Source organism: Oryx dammah, unplaced genomic scaffold (genome assembly GCF_014754425.2).
Source record: "Oryx dammah isolate SB20612 unplaced genomic scaffold, SCBI_Odam_1.1 HiC_scaffold_28, whole genome shotgun sequence".
Classification (NCBI taxonomy): Eukaryota; Metazoa; Chordata; class Mammalia; order Artiodactyla; family Bovidae; genus Oryx; species Oryx dammah.
In genome coordinates, this window is record NW_024070212.1 from 19,449,967 (window position 1) to 19,470,541 (window position 20,575).

Consider the following 20,575-nt stretch of genomic DNA (forward strand, 5'->3'; position numbering starts at 1 on the left):
TTCTGGAGCACTAAAGATAAGATCCTTAAATTATGATCAGAACAGGCCTGCCAGAGGCAATCAGGTGGACATCTAAGAGAGGGCAAAGATGCCTAAGATCAAGGTAGGAGTTATTGAATCTATTATCCTGTAACTGTGTAAATACTAAGGCGTGCTGCATGTATGCTCAGGCACATCCGACTCTCGACTCCATGGACTGTGGCCCACCAGGATCCTCTGTCCTTGGGAGTATCCAGGCAAGAATACTGGAGTGGGTTGCTATGCCCTCCTCCAGGGGATCTTCCCAACCCAGGGATCAAACCTGCATCTCTTACGTCTCCTGTATTGGCAGGCAGGTTCTTTACCACTAACACTACCTGGAAATGCAACAGGTACTAAACCACCCCTCTTCTAAAGCTAATGCAGAAATAAAAAGATTAGGACAATCCCTATTCATTAAGTGACCATGAGGTATCTTCTAGCTTCCAGAGCAGGGAGTGGAAGGTCTTTCTTCCTTCCATGACGCACAAGCTGATTAGGACTTCAGCCAGCCAGCTATTCCCTTTTCACATACGAGGTCTTTTCAGTTGGCTACCTGCTACAACCCATCATTGTTCACTGCTCCAGGGAACATGGAAGATGGTCAGGACTGGAGATGAGGACAAGCAGGGGATAATTTCAGAGATGAATTCCAGACCTTAGCCACCCATTAGTATTTTGCAGGGAAGACAGAAACAACTTTAGCCTCAGGGAAATGCTGACAAGTGACAGACCCAGTTCTCCTATCTATCATTTTGGCAGAAGCCAGGTCTTTATTCTTTAGCAACAGCAATTGGCAGAAGCCAGGTCTTTATTCTTTAGCAACAGCAATTGGCAGATGATACCATGCCATGGCTCAAAATCATTCAAAAGTGATGTACTGAAGACAAATTCAGAGATTGAAAGGTTCAACCAGATTCAGAAGTATAAATATTTCTTATGAAAATGAGATTGTATAAAACTGTTTCATCACATATTTAATCAATAAATATGGTTATCGTGAAAATGAGAAAAAACACTGAGACAGAATTAAAACCAGAAGAAATCTGAAGTCATGCTGCTGTACCACAAGGGGGCAATGTTTGAGCACTAGTGATGTGGAGAGGTAGGAGGTGAGGCAGTTTGCTCTTAACTTTTTAATGCTGAGAGGGCTCCAGTCAGGGTCAGGAGAGGTGACTACCCTTTGCATTCTACGGGGGGTTGGCACTAAGTGTCTTTGTACTAGCAGGCATGACTGTCAGGGGACCAAGGTCAGAAAAAACACAACAGGAGAGGAAGCAGAGCAGCTGGTCTTCCGATAGTGGTCAGCTGCCCCAGCTCTCACCTGGAAGTGCTTGCTGAGGAGAGGGAGGGGTGGCAGTCAGAACCTCCACCTGGAATCTCTTTTGAGTACTATAGGGCAATGATTCTCAAATGTTATCAGGCATCAGAATCACCTGCAGGGCTTGTTAAAATAGACTGCTGGGCTCCAACCTCAATTTCCAATTCAGAAGGTCTAAAGTAGGTCTAAAACTTACATTTCAAGCTGTTTTTTAGGTGATGCTGCTGATCTGAAGATCGCATTTTGAGAACCACCACTGTAGGTTTTTCTGGCTTTCTCTTAACACTCCCCCATTCCTTCTTTCCTACCATCCATCTACTGCTTTCATTTCTACCAACCCTCCATTAGCTTCCTTTAGGAAAACTAAAGAACTGACAAAACAGGGGTAAATGTTAGACTGTCTTAAAGATTCTTCTGGGGAAGGGTTTCAGCTCTCTACTACTCTGGTTGATGGGTGTTTCAGAAGTGGAACTTACTCCAAATACATACATGCCTCCTCTCCCTTTACTCAACTGCCTGCCAACAGTTGGAAGGCAGTTCAGTAAAGAGGACTAGATCCTTTTCCAATCATAAGATCTTGCTTTGAGTCTCATAAAAATTAGTTAGAACATGGGAGATATACTCTACTACATTTGAGAAAAATTTCCCACCTCAGACTGGTTTTTAAAAAATTACAGTAAAATATACAAAACATAAAATTTACCATAATTGATCATTTAAGCGTACAATTCCATGGCATTAAATACATTCACATTGTTGTGCAAGTTCCAACATCATCCATCTCCAGACCTTTTCATCTTCCCAAACTGAAACTCATACTCATTAAACAATAATTTCCCATCCCCCTCCTGTCAAACCAGCCCTTGGCAACCAACATTCTATCCCTAGACTACTTTTTGACTCAGTTTGTCTTTTGACTTAATAAAAGAGAGTATCCACTGCTGACTAGTGGAATTGCTTCTTGTATATATGTGATTGAGTTTATTTTAAGAAAGGTAAATGGGATTGGAGGAAGAAAAGAGGTGCAGACAACTCTGGTAAGGGTTTTCATTCTGGGCCTCCTAACCACAGGCCTCAGCAGCCCTGCCATGGATCTGCCCGATTCTTTCGCATCAAGAAGTTGATCTTGCGAGCCATTTCCATGTTGTAGATCCGCCGGCAGGTTTCATAGCTTTCCCTCTGTCGCCGACGGCAAGGCTTCTCATAATACCGCCGTCGCTTTATGTCCTCAATGAGCCCATCCATGGTAAGGATTCTGTATAAGGACACGCAATGAAGTTAGGCTTAGGCTCACTGTTATTCTTTTCCAGTTTCACAATGATCAGAAGTCAACTGACCAAACAATTGGTATCTCTAAAAATGAGTGCAATGGTGACAATACAGCATTCACTGCCTACATATACAGGCCAGGCCCCAAATAGTAATATGTGGGAGAATAAAAAGGCAATTAATTATACAGTCCTTGTTCTTGGGGAGTTTACTGTCATTATCATGTTCTCAACCATTTTTATTTCCTACCACAACACACCTGAGAGAGATGGCAGTGGCAGGGGAGTCTCAACCATTTCATAATCTTCAAATGGGACAAGTCATTTGCAGTAGGAAAAAAAATAATTAGAGGTGATTCCTACCTGGTCCTTAAGAGGAGAATGTAGTTCCACCCCTACTGTGTTTAAGAGCTGATGCAGCTGAATTATGAACATTTGAGAAATCTCTGTGCCTACTTCATACAGGGAAAGAAGAGGCCCTTATCACACCAGTGATACAGATAGAAGCATCCAAATAAGAGCCTCAACCAGGTTTTTCCCATGTACCACATGCTCCAAACACACATCTGACTATTCCCTGAACACATTAATACTGAGTCTTTTTTTTTTTTAAAGTGTTCATAGGAGCTATTGTTTTTAATACCAGGTCTTTAACTCAAGGTTGCTTCCTCAGCCTAGAATGCCATCTGCAACTCCAAACTGCCAGCCTTCAAGGTTTTCCACATTTTTTCCCTCCTTGGGAGATTTTCCACATCTTTCTGATGCCAAATCAAGATACCATCTCTCCACAAACCTTTCTCATCTTAGAGAGAAGATAATTTGTTTTGCTGAACACCTATTTAGAGATTATTTCATTTTGCCATTCTGTTAGTTGTCTAACAGATGTCTCCCTCCTTAGACTGAAAATCCTTGAAGGCAGAAAGTGTATTTTATTCATCTTAATTTAGCTCAGTTTAGTTTTTTTCCTGCCCACCTAACTACTTCAACAGTTTCTCTTGCTGGATTCATAACATGCATACCTCAAAATCACCTCTTTGTTCTCACTGAGCCAAGAAGACACAGGGGCTTATTCTATTACTTACCTTATCCTGAGGCTCCTGAGAGCTCTGGCTCCAATCTGCAATTTGTCTCTCCCTCTCAACCCATCATCAGCTGGTCCTGAGAAGTCTGGAGGCACCCGCTGCTGCTGCCCTCCAATCTTGCATTGTTTACATGACCCCATTCCTGGCTACTCTTTCCTTTCATTACATGTAAACAGTCAGTCAGAAACACAATTGGAGATGGCTAAGTCGGTAAAGAATCCGCCTGCAATGCAGGAGACCTTGGTTCGATCCCTGGGTTGGGAATATCCCCTGGAGGAGGGCATGGCAACCCACTCCACTATTCTTGCCTGGAGAATTCCCATGGACAGAGGAGCCTGCAGGCTGTAGTCCATGGGGTCACACAGAGTCAGACACGACTGAACAACTAAGCACATAATTAGAGGGGAGACAGAAGAAGCAGGAAATAAAAATAAGAGAAACTACCTACTCCTTCTACTCAGTGGGAAACCCTATGTATTGCTGCTATGTTATACCAGAAGCCCAAGGTAACAATAATAGATTGAACATGAGCTTGAAAAGATTTGAGCTTTGGGTACATTACAAATGTGAATAGACATGGGCACCACTGTCCTTTGGGATCTTTTAGACTCCTGCTGATTTGTAAGATCAGTTTGTCTAGGTTTAAATGGCAGGGAGATGGGACGCAAGGGAACTGCCTCAAACTCCCAGAGGTGGAAGGAGCAGATAATTCGGGTTCTACTGAAAACATAGTCATGCCCAGAAGTGGATCCAACACTAGAGTTGTACAGTAGAAAAGGAGGGCACCAAAGACTCAATACCTCTGCCTACAGAGGATCTCCAATGCTGGCTTTCTTCCTCAACTTACCCTTAAATGTTGATATCGCTCCAGATTCTGACTGTAAATCTCCTCCTTTTCGGTTCTACATGATTCCCTTAAACTATAACGTGGGCCTCAACCCTGCTGCACAACAGAATCATCTTAAGAGCCTTTAAAAAGTATTCACACCTCGGTCCCATTCCTCAGAGATTTTGATTTAATTGATCTACAGTGGGGTTATATACTGGGTATATTTTAAAAGACCCCACAGGTAATTCTAATGTAAAGAAACACTTGAGAACTGACCCAGACACTGCTGACTCTTAAATTGTTCTCTAGTTCCAGTCTTAAGAGCTAGGCCGATGCTTCCAATTGCCTTAAACCTCACAAAAAACAAACTTATTATCTCCAACTAAAATTCATTCTTCCTCCTCTATACTTTCTCTGTTAATGGCATCATCAGTTACTCAAGCTAAAATCTCATGTTCCTGGACTAGGACTTCTTTTCTTGCTATACCCACGTTTACAGTATCTCATAAACTCTATAACCTGAAATAGTTCTTAGACCTCTTCCTTCTCTCTTTTCCTATGGCTACAGCTCTAATTATGATCCTTATCTTATACCTGTACTGAAATAATCACCTAACTGGTGATTTAATCAACAAGTATTTATGAAATATCAACTCTATACCTGAAACTGCATTAAATGACGAGGATAGAAAACAAACTTCGATATGGTTTCCTACCCTTGTGGTCTCGTAAAGACAAAAGAATTACAATAGAGTGTGACAGATGCAAAGATAAGGGAAATATTGTTATAGAAGCCCACAGGAGAGGACTTGAGGATAAGGTGGTTATGAAAGCTTCCTAAAGGATACTTTATTTGAATTGTGAAGGATAAACAGGTTGCCCTATTTCCATTCTCTTTCCCTACACCAATTATTGTCCTAAAACAAATCAGAGCATGTCACTCTGATGTTAAAAAAAGAAAAATTGTTCCCAATAAACAAAATAGTCTAACCCGGTGGTTCCCACTTGTTTGCACATTAGTATCACCTGGGGATCGTTTAAAAATTCCAAACCCTAGGCCACACTCCAGGCCAATTAAATTACAAGTAGGGAGGGACATGAGCAGGGTTTGTTAAGTTCCCCTAGTAACTGCAAAGTGCACATTTGGGAACCACTAATCTAAGCTCTGGAGAAGGCAATGGCACCCCACTCCAGTACTCTTGCCTGGAAAATCCCATGGTCAGAGGAGCCTTGTGGGCTGCAGTCCACTGGGTTGCTAAGAGTAGGGCACGACTGAGCGACTTCACTTTCACTTTTCACTTTCAGGCATTGGAGAAGGAAATGGCAACCCACTCCAGTGTTCTTGCCTGGTGAATCCCAGGGATGGCAGAGCCTTGTAGGCTGCCGTCTATGGGGTCGCACAGAGTCGGACATGACTGACGTGACTTAGCAGCAGCAGCAGTCTAAGCTCAAAGCCCTAAACAACTGAGCTTCATCCTCCCTTTCTCTCTAGCTTTATCTTTAATAACTTGCCCTAAAAAGCCTGTCTAGTCACACTGAACTATGTGATTACTCCAAACACATTACATATCTATTTCTTACATTTGTTCACAATTCTCTTTAGAATGATTCCTTTTTTAAAAAACTTTAAAATTTTTATGTATTTATTTATCTCTGGCTGTGCTGGGTCTTCGTTGCTGTGCTCAGGCTTTCTCTGGTTGTGGAAAGCAGGGGCCACTCTCTAGCCGTAGCGTGGGGGTTTCTCATTGCAGTGGCTTCTCTTGTCGTCAAGTATAGGCTCTAGGGCTTGCAGGCTTCAGTAGTTGCCATATGTGGGCTCAACAGCTGTGATGCATGGGCTCAGCTGCCCCAAGGCATGTGGGATCCTCCCAGACCAGGGATCAAATCTGCGTCCCCTGCATTGCAAGGCAGACACCTAACCACTGGACCACCAGGGAAACCCGATTCCTTTCTTTTTCTGTTGTATAAGATGCTATTTATTCTTCAAAGGCCCAAACCAATGGGTAATAACATTTGTAAATTGATACGGGAGAAATTAATCATGCCTTCCCTCTGTTCCCAAAGCACAGTGGTTCTCAAACTAAAGTCTGAGACTCATGCAATAGCCACCTAGAAAACTTGTTAAAACACAGATTGCTGGGACTTTCCTGATGGTCCAGTGGTTAAGAATCTTTCTGCCAATGCAGGGGATATGGGGTTCGATCCCTAGTCCGGGAAGTGGGGAAACTAAGCCTGTGAGCCACAACTACTGAAGCCTGCAAGTCCTAGAGCCCACGCTCTACAACAAGGCAGGTCACAACAATGAGAAGCTGTGCACCGCACCCAGGGAGTGGCCCCCACATGCAGCCACAAACACCCAGTGCAGCCCCAAATAAATAATTTTTTAAAAGTAAAAGACCTGCGGATCGCTGTGTCACCTCCAGTTTTTGACTTCATACAGGTCTACGGTGGAGCCTAAGAATTTGCATTTCTAACAAGTTCCCAGGTGATGTTGTAGCTGATGGTCCAGGGAGAACCAATGCCACAGCACACTGTTAAAACACTGATCAGACACTGTATTTGGACATGTTTGGTTTAATTTTTAAAATCTCCCTTACTGGGCTGTGTGCTTTCTAAGGTTACAGATTAAGTCTTTCATTTTTGCATTTAATACAATACTGGCAAAGAGCAAATTTCAGTAAATGTGTGACAAAAATGAATCCTCTAGGTCAGCGGTCCTCAACCCCTGGTCCAGTCCAAAGCCTGTTAGGAAACCGGGCCTCAAAGCAGATGAGCAGTGGATGAGCAGGCAAAGCTTCATCTGCTACTCCTCATTGCTTGAATTACCGCCTGACCCATCCCCTCATCCCAGTCCGTGGCAAAACTGGCCCCTGGGGCCAAACAGGTTGGGGAGTGCTGCTCTAGGTGACTGACAAATGTCCACAGCTCAAGGGATTAAGTTACTTTGTAACAGACACAGTTCTTGGGAGTATTAGCTCAGAAGGCCAGAACATTACCTTTACTAAAATGGCACGTTAGAATTTAGATAGCATTTTCACATCCATGATCCTAATCATAATTCTATGAAACTGATTAAGCAGGTAACATCATCTTTTTTTTCTTGGATGCACTGTGCTGCGTTCGAGATCTTACCACTGGATCACCAGGGAAGTCCCCAGCATCTCTTTACAGTTTAGAAAACTGAAGCTCAGTGAGGCTGACCAGCCCAAGATCACGAAATGGAGCTAGAAGTAGAATTCAGGTCTTTAGTGCAGTGCTTTATAACAGCACTCTGCTTCTCCAATAAAAACCACAGAGGCTCAAAAGACAAATTACTGCAGTGCCTACAGGCAAAGAGAAACTAAAAGAGGAAAAAAGCTGAGCCAGACTCCTTAATTAGAGTAAAAAGATGCAAGCGAAGAAGACATGGCACACTAAGGGAAAGGCATTGATCCAAACAACTATTTACTTCTGTCTAGGCTTTGTTTGGGCTTCCCTGGTGGCTCAGTGGTAAAGAATCCACTCATCAATGCAGGAGATGCGGGTTCAATCCCTGGTGTGGGAAGATACTCTGGAGAAGAAAATAGCAACCCACTATATTCTTGTCTGGGAAATCTCATGGACAGAGGAGCCTGGCAGGCTGCAGTCCATAGGGTCACAAAGAGTCAGTCGGTCACGACTGAGTAACACTACAATTTCACGTGAAAAGAACAGAGACCCTAGATATGACTTCACCTAGGAAGAGGAGCCTACTGGAATGACAAGGACAGTTTAAAAGTACTATGAAAGAGAACTGCAAGAGGAAGAGTTGAGAAACAGACTCAGGTATCCTACTGGAGTTTCAAAAGGGTTCTGAAACAGACAAAAGTGATCATCTTATCAAGTAAATGCCTGTGTGGTCAGGCAGAAAAGAAAAACAAGACAAAAGTATCAAAGGAATATAAGAATAGAGAAGGGGGAAAGAAATGAAAAGATCGGTGCCCCCTAACATAATGATGGGGTTGCTAAATGGTATTCCTTGGATGGTTCTCTTTTCAAAACACACATCAAATCAATTCCAAGGTGCCAGGTGAGGGTTTCCTCCCTCACCCTGCACTTTCTAGTTATCCTGAAAATAGCACATATTATCCTCAAATGTTCCAGAATCCCTACAGTAGAGGCATCTACTTATTTCTAATAAACAAGGATGTAGGAAGAGCTTTGTAGAACTCATGAAGTAAACAGAAGTAATGATGCTTCTGCTTCCACAGGTAGTTCAAGGACTAGCAGACCAAGAGGCTCACAGTAAACACAACAGCCTGGAGTTTGGGTGCCTGGCAACGTAACACTGCAGGACAGGCAGCTGCCAGTTTCAGTGAAATTCAACAGATTATGTAAAAGGAGCTAAGCTGCCCTAGCTGGGGGAATTTGAGGGTGGCACACACGTCACTGTAGCCAGCCTGTCAGGACCAGTGTGTACACAGGACGACTCAATGGGCCCAGAAGCTCTCCTACCAGGAATAAAAGGGGTCAACTGGGCACACTTCCAGAGTACTTGACTTTCCTTACTTGGGGGCCAGCCAATCATGCAGGGCTTCCTAGCAACCTTCATTCTCCATCTCTTCATCTCAGGGCACCAATGAGGGCCCTTGGTTATATAACAAGCGTTCTGTGGCGATCTCACTGGGCAGACACATAGGCTATTTCCTTTGTAAGACTATTTGTGCTCTAAACATGCTAAAGCTTTAACCACCTTCCTTTCTTCTCATTTGCTGTCATACCTGCTGCTGTAATTAAACTGCAGAACATGCAACTTATTATCAAAAATATGAGAAAAATAAAGAGAAGCCGGAATTTAAGAGAGACATACAGAAAAGGCAGCTAAAGGAGTAGAATACGGAGAGGGTTGCCATTTCCTCCTTCAGGAGGGCGTTATGAAGCATTACTACATACAAAGCTAGTGGAGGTGATGGAATTCCAGCTGAGCTATTTAAAATCCTAAAAGGTGATGGTGTTAAAGTGCTGCACTCAAAGTCAGCAAATTTGGAAAAGGCAGCAGTGGTCACAGGACTGGAAAAGGTCAGTTTTCATTCCAATCCCAAAGAAGGGCAATGCCAAAGAATGTTCAAACTACTGTACAATTTAACACGCTAGCAAGGTAATGCTCAAAATCCTTCAAGCTAGGCTCCAGCAGTACATGAACCAAGAACTTCCAGATATACAAGCTGGGTTTTGAAGAGGCAAAGGAACCAGAGATCAAATTGCCAACATTTGCTGGATCAGAGAGAAACCAAAGGAATTCCAGAAAAGCATCTACTTCTGCTTCATTGACTATGTATGCTAAAGCCTTTGACTGTGTGGATCATAATGAACTGTGGAAAATTCTTAAAGAGATGGGAATACCAGACCACCTTAACTGTCTTGTGAGAAACCTGTATGTGGGGTCAAGAGGCAACAATTAGAGCCTTAACAACTGGCTGGTTCAAAAATGGGAAAGGAGTACAACAGGGCTGTAGGGCTGTTATACTGTCACCCTGTTTATTTAACTTCTATGTAGAGTACATCACACAAAATGCCAGGCTAGATGAAACACTAGCTGGAATCAAGATTGCCAGGAGAAATATCAACAACCTCAGATATGCAGATAACACCACGCTAATGGGAGAAAGTGAAGAAGAACTAAAGAGCCTTTTGATGAAGGTGAAAGAGGGGACTGAAAAACTTGGCTTAAAACGCAACATTCAAAAATCTAAGATCATGGCATCTGGTCCCATCACTTCATGGCAAACAGAAGAAAAATATGGAAGCAGTGACAGATTTTATCTTCTTAGGCTCCAAAATCATTGTGGATGGTGACTGCAGCCATGAAATTAAGATGCCTGCCCCTTGGAAGGAAAGCTAGGACAAACTTGCTGCTGCTGCTGCTAAGTCGCTTCAGTCATGTCTGACTCTGTGTGACCCCATAGACGGCAGCACACCAGGCTCCCCTGTCCCTGGGATTCTCCAGGCAAGAACACTGGAGTGGGTTGCCATTTCCTCCTCCAATGCATGAAAGTAAAAAGTGAAAGTGAAGTCGTTCAGTCGTGTCTGACTCTTAGTGACCCCATGGACTGCAGCCTACCAGGCTCCTCTGTCCATGGGATTTTCCAGGCAAGAGTACTGGAATGGGGTGCCATTACCTTCTCCGATGACAAACCTAGACAGGTATTAAAAAGCAAAAACATCACTTTGCCAACAAGAGTCTGACTAGTCAAAGCCATGGTTTTTCCAGTGGTCATGTACAAATGTGAGAACTGGATAAGGAAGACAGAGTGCTTAAGAATTGATGCTTTTGAACTGTGGTGCTGGAGAAGACTCTTGACAGTCCTCTGGAAAACAAGCAGATTAAACCAGTCAATCCTAAAGGAGATCAACCCTAACTATTCATTGGAAGTATTGATGCTAAAGCTCCAATACTTTGGTTACCTGATGTGAGGAACTGACCCATTGGAAAAGACCCTGATACTAGGAAAGACTTGAAGGCAAAAGGAGAAGAGGGCAGCAGAGGATAAGATGGTTAGATAGCATCACTGACTCAATGGTTAAGAATTTGAGCAAACTCCAGGATTTAGTGAAGGACAGGGAAGCCTAGTGTGTTACAGTCCATGGAGTTGCAAAGAGAGAGACATGGTTTACTGACTGAACAACAACAATAAAACCTATCTAAATTCACCAAAATAAACCATACAGAGAAAAACTTATAGGAAGAAGTCAGAAAAAGGTGAGGTAATCTGGAAGACTTTCCTTCCCCAAATTCATCATTTCATCTCACTAGCTAATTAGCTACAGAATCTGTAAAGATATTCACTTAGTGCTTCCAGTGTAAGAGCAGAGATCATTAGACATCTCAACCCTCCCACAGACATGCCACTTAAAGGTCTGAAACAGAAGAGTCTAGAATGAGCAGTTATAGAGAAACATGAAATAGGATTCTTACTTGCCCTGTTATCCTTTCAACTTAAGTGAAAGTACAGCAAGAATACCTTCTATGCAAGGATATGACTGGCATGTTCAGACACCATAAGAGGTAAAGAGGCTGACTCAAAAGACATACAAATCATCTTGAGCCTGCAACTGCTTCTGTCACACAGCTCTGACAGCATCTTTGTCCTCACCTACTATGGTCTTCCACCCTCCACACTTAAAACTCTCTGCTTCACTAAGTAGTAGGTTCTCTTTCATTTATCTTCGCAGTCCCCAAGAACCCCACCTACATTTAAACCTAATCATATAAGAATTCTTAACTGGAGGATGACTGCCATAGGTCTCCCCATTTCCACAGAAGTTAGTAAGCAATCTATAACATGGAGCAAAGAACACTGCACTAGAAAAATGTGTGTGTTTTATACTCCTTTCAACCATTCAATAATTGTAACCCAAGGAATATAACTTAATCTTCCCAGGCTGCTCTTACTTCTTTAATAAAGCAACCACCTTAGTGGCCTTAAGGCAGAAGATCAGCTCATGTATTATCTCTTTCATATAATTCAATTCAATTCAATTTGTTTCTCTAAACTCTGCTTCACTGGGGAGAGAAAATGATAAATTAAATGAAAGTCAAAATCCTTAAAATTAGTGATAAGAGATTAGTGAACTATTTTCTTTAGAAAACATAACTTTATTAGGGATCAACCTAGGTCAGGAAGATCCCCTGGAGAAGGAAATGGCAATCCACTCCAGCACTTTTGCCTGGAAAATCCCATGGACAGAGGAGCCTGATAGGCTACAGTCCATGGGGTCACAAAGAGTCGGACACGACTGAGCGACTTCACTTAGCATTCAAAACCTTTTCAATACAGCTCCTCCACTTCAGCCAGTTTATTTCCATGTTTTTGCTTATGTTGTAACCTATTTTCTGAACCTGTTTCAGTTTTCCATCACTTGCTTGCTCCTTTATGATCCCAAATCTGAGTTCACCTTTTCCATTAGCCTTGTCCCACACCAATCTCTCGATCAGCTTTCCATGTATCATGTACTATATTCCTGCTCACTAGCAATTTTATAACTTGGTTTTCCCTTTGGGCTCTTTCCTAAAGTCTTGGATAGAATTCAGGTTCATCATCAAAGGAATGATTGTGGATGAATATGCCTCACACTGTTAGGATTGGGGAAGAACTTCATTTTTAAGACAGTAAACTGAGGGACTGAGAAGTTCCAAGACTGTGAACACCTGGGCTGGCACTGGTTAGAAATAACCTCACTTTGCCATCAAAGGTCCAAATAGTCAAAGCTATGGTATTTCCAGTAGTCACGTAAGGATGTGAGAGTTGGACCATAAAGAAGGTTGAGCGTTGAAGAATTGATGCTTTTGAATTCTACTGGAGAAGACTCTTGAGTGTCCCTTGGACAGCACGGAGATCGAACCAGTCAATTCTAAAGGAAATCAACCCTGAATATTCATTGGAAGGACTGATGCTGAAGCTGAAGCTCCAATACTTTGGCCACCTGAGGCAAAGAGCCGACTCACTGATGTTGGGAAAACTGAGAGTAGGAGGAGAAGGGGGTGACAAAGAATGAAACGGTTGGATGGCATCACCGAATCAATGGACATAAGTTTGAGCAAACTCCAGGAGACAGTGAAGGACAGGGAAGCCTGGCATGCTGCAGTCCATGGGGTCGCAAAGAGTCAGGCACGACTGAGCGACTGATCAACAGCAAATGACAGAGGGAGGGATAGAATAACCACCCCACTTCTCAAGAGAGTTGGCCTAGTCGTGATTCTGGTCCCCAACCAGTTACCTGTTTAGAGTCCTGTATGCACCTTCCACGTTCCCTTCTTGTACCATCACAGTCCTGGCAATGAACTTCAGATGTTTTGCCATGACCTTGTACTTAAGTCTTCAATCTGCAGGACCTAAAGTACGATGGAGAAAGGGGAAGTTAAGTATAGAGACCAGCTAAGAAAGAAACACAGTAGAATACAGAACGGCGTGGCTTATTTAGGGTCTGGAAATGCAACGGGCTCAGAACAGGAGACTGGGACACGTGCAAGACCTCATATCCTGGAAGGTACACGTGACTCGTTATCAAGATTCCCCCGCTCTCTTTGCCAATACAAATCCTGCCACAGGGAAGAAACGAGACAGTAGCAGGGTGTACCGATGGAGATTTATTTGGCCAGGCACGGAAGAACCAGGACGCGCCGCGGGCGCCCCCTCCCCCTCCTAATTACCGCAAAAGTTCCCAGGATGGTTTGGGACGGGAATTGGGCACAGTCTCTCTGTGCTTAGAAAAGGGGGCAACCGCGCTGAATCTCTCCCTCCCGCCACAACCGCCTTATTTTCACCTCCCAGTAGGAGCCCCTCACCCCTTAGCACCCAGCCAACTGGAAGCCCGCCCCAACAGGAAACGGAAGTTGCGTCATCTCATGGGGACAACGCAGCCGAAAAGGAAGAGACGCTACGTAGAAACCATGGCAACCTTCTGGCTGGGGTATGGAGATTTTCGGTTCCGTCAGCCACTGCCAACCCCCGGGCCTGCACTCTACAGCTGGCAAAGCAAAGTACTTGTTGCCTTCAGTTCAGTTCAGTTCAGTCTCTCAGTCGTCTCCGACTCTTTGCGACCCCATGAATCGCAGCACACCAGGCCTCCCTACTGCTGCTGCTAAGTCGCTTAAGTCGTGTCCGACTCTGTGCGACCCCATAGATGGCAGCCCACCAGGCTCCCCTGTCCCTGGGATTCTCCAGGCAAGACCACTGGAGTGGGTTGCTATTTCCTTCTCCAGTGCATGAAAGGGAAAAGTGAAAGTGAAGTCGCTCAGTCGTGTCTGACTCAGCGACCCCACGGACTGCAGCCTACCAGGCTCCTCAGTCCATCGGATTTTCCAGGCAAGAGTACTGGAGTGGGGTGCCATTCCCTGTCCATCACCATCTCCCGGAGTTCACTCAGACTCACGTTCATCGAGTCAGTGATGCCATCCAGCCATCTCATCCTCTGTCGTCCCCTTCTCCTCCTGCCCCCAATCCCTCCCAGCATCAGATTCTTCGCTTTCTCTCGGAGTCATGGTCCTTTGGCCTCTGAGGTCAGCCCGATTCTGTACCCTTTAATCCTATTAAATCTTTTTTCCCCCTTCCAGTTGAAGTAGAGTTGATTTAAAATGTTGTGCCAATCTCTGCTGTAATCCTATTAAACCTTAAATAGATATTTAATCTATTTCTTTTTCCGGACGGAAAATGAGAGAAATAGGCGAAGCTTCCTGAGCATGGTTCCCGTTTTCACAAAGGACACAGATTCTTTGAGAGCTGCTCTCAGGGTGGAAGGGGCTTCCATGGTTGCTCAGTGGTAAAGAATCCACCTGCCAATGCAGGAGACCCGAATTCGATCCCTGGTTGGGGAAGATCCTCTGGAAAAGGAAATGGCAACCCACTCCAGTATGTATCCTTTACTGGGAAATTCCATGGACAGAGGAGCCTGGCGCATTACTACCTACAGACCATGGGGGCGGGGGTTGGAGGTGGTCACAAAAGAATAGGACACAACGTAGGGAACTGCGGATGGAAAACAGTTTTACAACCAAAAAACTAAGGGCAAGAAATTAAATAACATACTATCAGTTTCCTATATCACTATCTCCCTAGACATTTCACTAAATAAAATGGAATCACTAAAGAATCGGAAAACTAACCTAAAGGATTTAGAATCAAAGACTCTTTTATGCCAGCTTCTATCCCATTTGTCTCCTAGTGAGACTTGGTAGAAAAATTTTTTTTAACTTTTTCTTCATTGTGGAACCAGCTTTCCTTTTATTCATGTTATGTCTACGTATATCTTATTTTATGGGTATTCATATAAGTTCAGATTTACTGGAAATGGCTACTGGAAAACAGTAGAGAAAGGCTCAGAAGAAAGCATGTCAACCAGGTACTTGTGCAATACCGTTCTTTCGGTAACTCCCCTGAAACACACAGGAACATACACAGAGACAGATGCATCCACGTCAGTTATCCTAATAGGACTCACACAAAAACTGAAGCCTGCCTTAAAGTAAGCCAGGTTCAAAGTAACCAAAATAGAGTTAGTCTGGGACATGATTATGCTTATCAACAAACTTTTATGTCATTCCACTACTTCTTATTTATTTATTATTTCTGGTTGGCTTCCCTGATAGCTCAGTTGGTAAAGAATCCACCTGCAATCCAGGAGACCTCAGTTCCATTCCTGGATTGGGAAGATCCTCTGTAGAAGGGAAAGGCTACCCACTCCAGTATTCTGGCCTAGAGAATTCCCTGAGTTAGACATGACTGAGCGACTTTAAGCTCAACATTCAGAAAACTAAGATCATGGCATCTGGCCCCATCACTTCATGGGAAATAGATGGGGAAATAGTGTCAGACTTTATTTTGGGGGGCTCCAAAATCACTGCAGATGGTGATTGCAGCCATGAAATTAAAAGACGCTTACTCCTTGGAAGGAAAGTTATGACCAACCTAGATAGCACATTAAAAAGGAGAGATATTACTTTGCCAACAAAGGTCCGTCTAGTCAATGCTATGGTTTTCCCAATGGTCATGTATGGATGTGAGAGTTGGACTGTGAAGAAAGCTGAGTGTGGAAGAATTGATGCTTTTGAACTGTGGTGTTGGAGAAGACTCTTGAGAGTCCCTTGGACTGCAAGGAGATCCAACCAGTCCATCCTAAAAGAGATCTGTCCTGGGTGTTCATTGGAAGGACTGCTGCTAAAGCTGAAACTCCAATACTTTGGCCACCTCATGTGAAGAGTTGACTCATTGGAAAAGACCCTGATGCTGGGAGGGATTGGGGGCAGGAGGAGAAGGGGACGACTCGATGGACATGAGTTTGAGTGAACTTCAGGAGTTGGTGATGGACAGGGAGGCCTGGCATGCTGTGATTCATGGGGTCGCAAAGAGTCAGACATGACTGAGCGACTTTCACATCACATTCACGATTGCGCTTTGTTCCTGCATGTAGGTTTTCTCTAGTTGCAGTGAGCAGGGGTTACTCTTCATTGTGGTGCTTGGGCTTCTCATTGCAGTGGCCTCCCCTGATGCAGAGCACAGGCTCTAGGAGCATGAGCTTCAGTAGTTGCAGCACAAGAGCTCATTAGTTGTAGCTTTCTGGCCCTAGAGTGTTCAGGCTTCAGTATTTGTGGCAGGCAGGCATAGCTGCTCTGCAGCATACGGAAGCATCCTGACCAGGGAGCGAACCCTTGTTCCTTGCATTGGCAGGCATATTCTTATCCACTATACCACCTGGGAAGCTCCTCCACTGCCTCTTGAACTACCAAAACATATTAAGTGTCCAAAAAGATAAATAGTACAACAAGGAGCATATGATGAATGCAAAATAAATTATATAGCCAGAGTGAAGTAAGCCAGAAAGAAAAACACCAATACAGTATACTAACACATATATATGGAATTTAGAAAGATGTTAACGATAACCCTGTATGCGAGACAGCAAAAGAGACACAGATGTATAGAATGGACTTTTGGACTCTGAGGGAGGGAGAGGGTGGGATGATTTGGGAGAATGGCATTGAAACAAGTATACTATCATGTAAGAAACGAATTGCCAGTCTATGTTCGATACAGGATACAGGATGCTTGGGGCTGGTGCACGGGGATGATCCAGAGAGATGATATGGGGTGGGAGGTGGGAGGGGGGTTCAGGATTGGGAACTCATATACACTCGTGGCGGATTCATGTCAATGTATGGCAAAACCAATACAGTATTGTAAAATGAAGTAAAAATAAAAATAAATCACCTCAAAAAAAAGAAAGAAAAAAAAATTATATAGCCAGCAAGATACTGTAGTAGAAAAACACTGGATTGAAAGTCAGGTGATTTGGATTCCATCAAAATTCTGATACTCATCAGGCATATGACCTTGAACAAGTCACTTAAATCAGTCATCTGCAAAGTACTGCCTACAGGTCAAATCCAGCCCCATTCTTGGTTTTGTAAGTAAACTTTATTGGGACTTCCCTGGTGGTCAACTGGTTAAGAATCCGCCTGCCAATGTAGGGAACATGGGTTCGATCCCTGGTCTGGGAAGATTCCACATGCCTTGGAGGAACTAAGGCCATGTGCCACAACTACTGAGCCTGAGCACTTACAGCCTGTGTTCCCCAACAAGAAAAGCCACCACAGCGAGAAGGCTGTGTACTGCAGTGAAGAGCAACCCCCACTTGCCTCAACTAGAGAAAGCCTGCTCACATCAACGAAGACCCAGACTGCCAAAAATAAATAAATTAAAAATTAAAAAAAAGCTTATTGGAACACAGTTCTGCTGTTTGTTTATATATTAGGTATGACTGTTTGGGCTACAATGACAGAGCTGGGTAGTTGCAGCAAGATGTATGGCCCACAAAGCGTATATCTTGCTTTGCTGACCGCTTATTTAAACTCAGTCTGTTTCCTCATCTGTAAAATTGAACTAATATGTGCCTTCAATCACACATAATTTGTCATGGGAATCAAAAGGGATAACATGGAAAAATATTTTGAAAGAAAGGAAGAGGAAAAGTAGCATTTTTGAGAATCTTACACCAGGGTATTAGATACCAAGCAATGTACTAGGCAGTTTATATACCTCCTTTCATTTGATGGAGTAAAGGGCCAAAGCCTAAGCATATAGATCATGTTTAATGGGGCAAACAATTGAGAGGACTTGAGTTAGTCACTGAAAGAAGCAGAGGACTTAGTTAACAGAGAGTGGAAAGGCTGGGCAAGGTGAGTGGCATGAACTAGAGTTTAGAGGCAAAAAGGCTTACAGTTTCTGGGAGCAAGCAACAACAAAACAGCGTGGAACAGAGGGATCATGCATGGGAGCAGAGAGAGAAACAGAGAGCTTGACTAAATGTTTTGGACTTTCTTCTCAAAATATCAGAGAGCCATTGAATAGGAAATGACATGCAAAGCATTGTTTCAGGAAAATTAATGTTTATAAGTGAGAAGGGATTAGAGGTAAGAGAAGCTATTGCTATAGTCAAGGTTTAGACCAAAGAAGTGGTGATGGAATGTAAAGGAAGAAACAGATTTTAAGAGCCATTCCAAATATAGAATAAAAAGGATTTGGTGACTAGCACCAAATTTTAAACTTAGTTATTTAGAAAAATAATGGTACTATAGGCAGCATTAACAGAAGAAAAAGAGGCTGTAAAAAGGCAGAACAGGAAGAACACTAATTTGATTGGTCAACACTAGAAAAGGCATCAGACTGGAAAATAAGAGTCCTGCATGACACATGGTGTTGTCTTACACAAGCTACCTAAGTGTCCTCATCTATAAAATTACAAATGGTACCCTCTTGGGGCCTCTCTGATGGTTCAGAGGTAAAGAATCTGCCTGCCAATGCAGCAGACACGGGTTGGTCCCTGGGTTGGGAAGATCCTCTGGAGGAAGAGATGGGAACTCACTCCAGTATTCTTGCCTGGAGAATCCCATGGGCAGAGGAGCCTGGCAGGCTACAGTCCATAGGGTTGCAAAGATTAGGACACAACTGAATAGACTAATCACACTCTCATGTCACCCTCTTGGCTCTAAAATGCTAAAACGTTTAATAAGTTTTAAGTATTAGTAATGAGTAAATGAAACTGTCCAGCAGAAATGTATACACTCAGTATGTCATCTCATGGGAAAGACAGACTGGAGAGGAAACCAGAAGTCTTCTAAGTTGAGGTAATAATTAGAGCCATGAAGAAGATGAAAGCTTGAAGTGAAAGAATATAGTTAAAGAGCCAAGGATTGAGCCTAAGGGAATACCCATACTCTGGAGTGGGCAAAAGTGAGGCTATTATGATATATAGAAGTTGTTGCCAGATAGGTAAGAGGAGAATTAGGATAGTGTGCTGACATGAGATCCAAGGGAGAAGAGCTTCAGTAGGCATTACCAAGAGTGTCAAATGATACTGAGAGCACTGAGTACCTAGCCTTTGTAAAGCCCCTGGATCTAGCTATTGATTGGGTGGAAGCTACTTTATGATACTCAAATTCTGTAAGATCATTAGTGACTAAGAAGGTGCAGTGGATACTAGGCTGTAAGATTTAAGGATTATGTGATAGGAAGGAGTCAGAAAGAGTATGATTAGACTACTCTGTCAAGAATTTAAGAAAACGGACTTCCCCTTAGCCACTGGTGGTCCAGTGGCTAAGAAGCCACCTTTCAATGTGGGGGCCACAGATTCAATCCCTGGTTGGGGAACAAAGATCCCACAGGCTGTGGGGCAACTAAGCCTGCACAATGAAGATCCCAGGTGCCACAAATAAAGCCTGGTGTAGCTAAATAAATACATACATAAATAAAAAGAATTATAGAAAAATGATGAGAAAGGGGGCAATTAGAGTCAAGAGATATTATCAAGAAGAAGGTACCTGATCATACTTGCAGGAGGAAGAAAGAATAAATAAATCAATAACAATCGGAAGCTACAAAGTAAAGAAGGGACAAGTAATTCAGCAGAAATTCCAGAGGTGAAAGGTAATCAAAAGCACAACTGCAAGAGTTTGCCTTAGAAGAGAGAGCATGTTGTCTGAAATAAAAGGAGACAATAATCTACTGAGAACAGAGTGAGAAACAGGTGAAAGATGCACAGTTAGCTATGAGAAATATGCTACGCAGCCAATATGCAATATAAGTAAAATGACAAGGTAGCCTGATACATCACCAAGGCTGGGAGACGACATGGTTGTGATGGAAACTGGGATAGATCAGAAAGAACAATACATGGAGAGAGCAGAGAGAAGTAAATTCACAGACTTCACTTTTGTGGTCTGATGACATTGGGTAACATACGTTTAGCAGCTGAAGCTTTTTGAATAATGATGAGGCCCAGCATCTGAGAGGACTTACCATTCTGACAGTTCTAAGGCATCCCTTCCTCTTCAAAACTAGCAATCATGGTGGCTGTTCTGGCTTTGGTGTCCCTTCCCTGGCAGCAGTACATTACATTATGCATTTATCCACAAGAATCAACAGCTCCCAGTGAAGCAAAGAGCTACCCCTGAGTGGTAGAACCTGCTAGTCTGGACCAGCTGGAAGGTTACAAGCATGAGAGACACAAAGGGAAAGGTACTAGTTTCCGAGCCTGAATGAAAAAA

General features: G+C 43.3%; 1 protein-coding gene and 1 long non-coding RNA gene across 5 annotated transcripts; one reads left to right on the forward strand and one right to left on the reverse strand.

Annotated features, from left to right (window-relative positions):
* Nucleotides 1–4: 4 nt before the first annotated feature.
* Nucleotides 5–1,145, forward strand: LOC120855945. Its single transcript, XR_005719340.1, has 2 exons — nucleotides 5–787; nucleotides 826–1,145. It is a non-coding gene; the product is annotated as an uncharacterized LOC120855945 (long non-coding RNA).
* On the reverse strand, nucleotides 812–20,414 carry MRPS21 (mitochondrial ribosomal protein S21). Of its 4 annotated transcripts, none has more exons than XM_040230815.1 (3): nucleotides 20,328–20,414; nucleotides 13,255–13,369; nucleotides 812–2,594 (listed from the first exon to the last, which is right to left on the reverse strand). In XM_040230815.1, exons 2-3 carry the CDS (start codon nucleotides 13,335–13,337, stop codon nucleotides 2,414–2,416), a joined length of 264 nt encoding a protein of 87 aa, XP_040086749.1. In that variant the 5' UTR covers nucleotides 13,338–13,369; nucleotides 20,328–20,414; the 3' UTR covers nucleotides 812–2,413. The 4 variants fall into 4 exon arrangements, with proteins under 4 accessions (XP_040086749.1, XP_040086750.1, XP_040086748.1 ...); XM_040230816.1 differs by lacking the exon at nucleotides 20,328–20,414 and adding an exon at nucleotides 13,823–13,880; XM_040230814.1 differs by lacking the exon at nucleotides 20,328–20,414 and adding an exon at nucleotides 13,796–13,875.
* Nucleotides 20,415–20,575: the final 161 nt, after the last annotated feature.

Excerpts from the sequence above, each read along its gene's own strand:
- MRPS21 (XM_040230815.1), bottom strand. The coding sequence starts at position 13,337 with ATGGCAAAACATCTGAAGTTCATTGCCAGGACTGTGATGGTACAAGAA. Across the intron at positions 2,595-13,254 it reads GCATACAGGACTCTAAACAG|AATCCTTACCATGGATGGGC; the intron begins GTAACTGGTTGG and ends GTCCTTATACAG.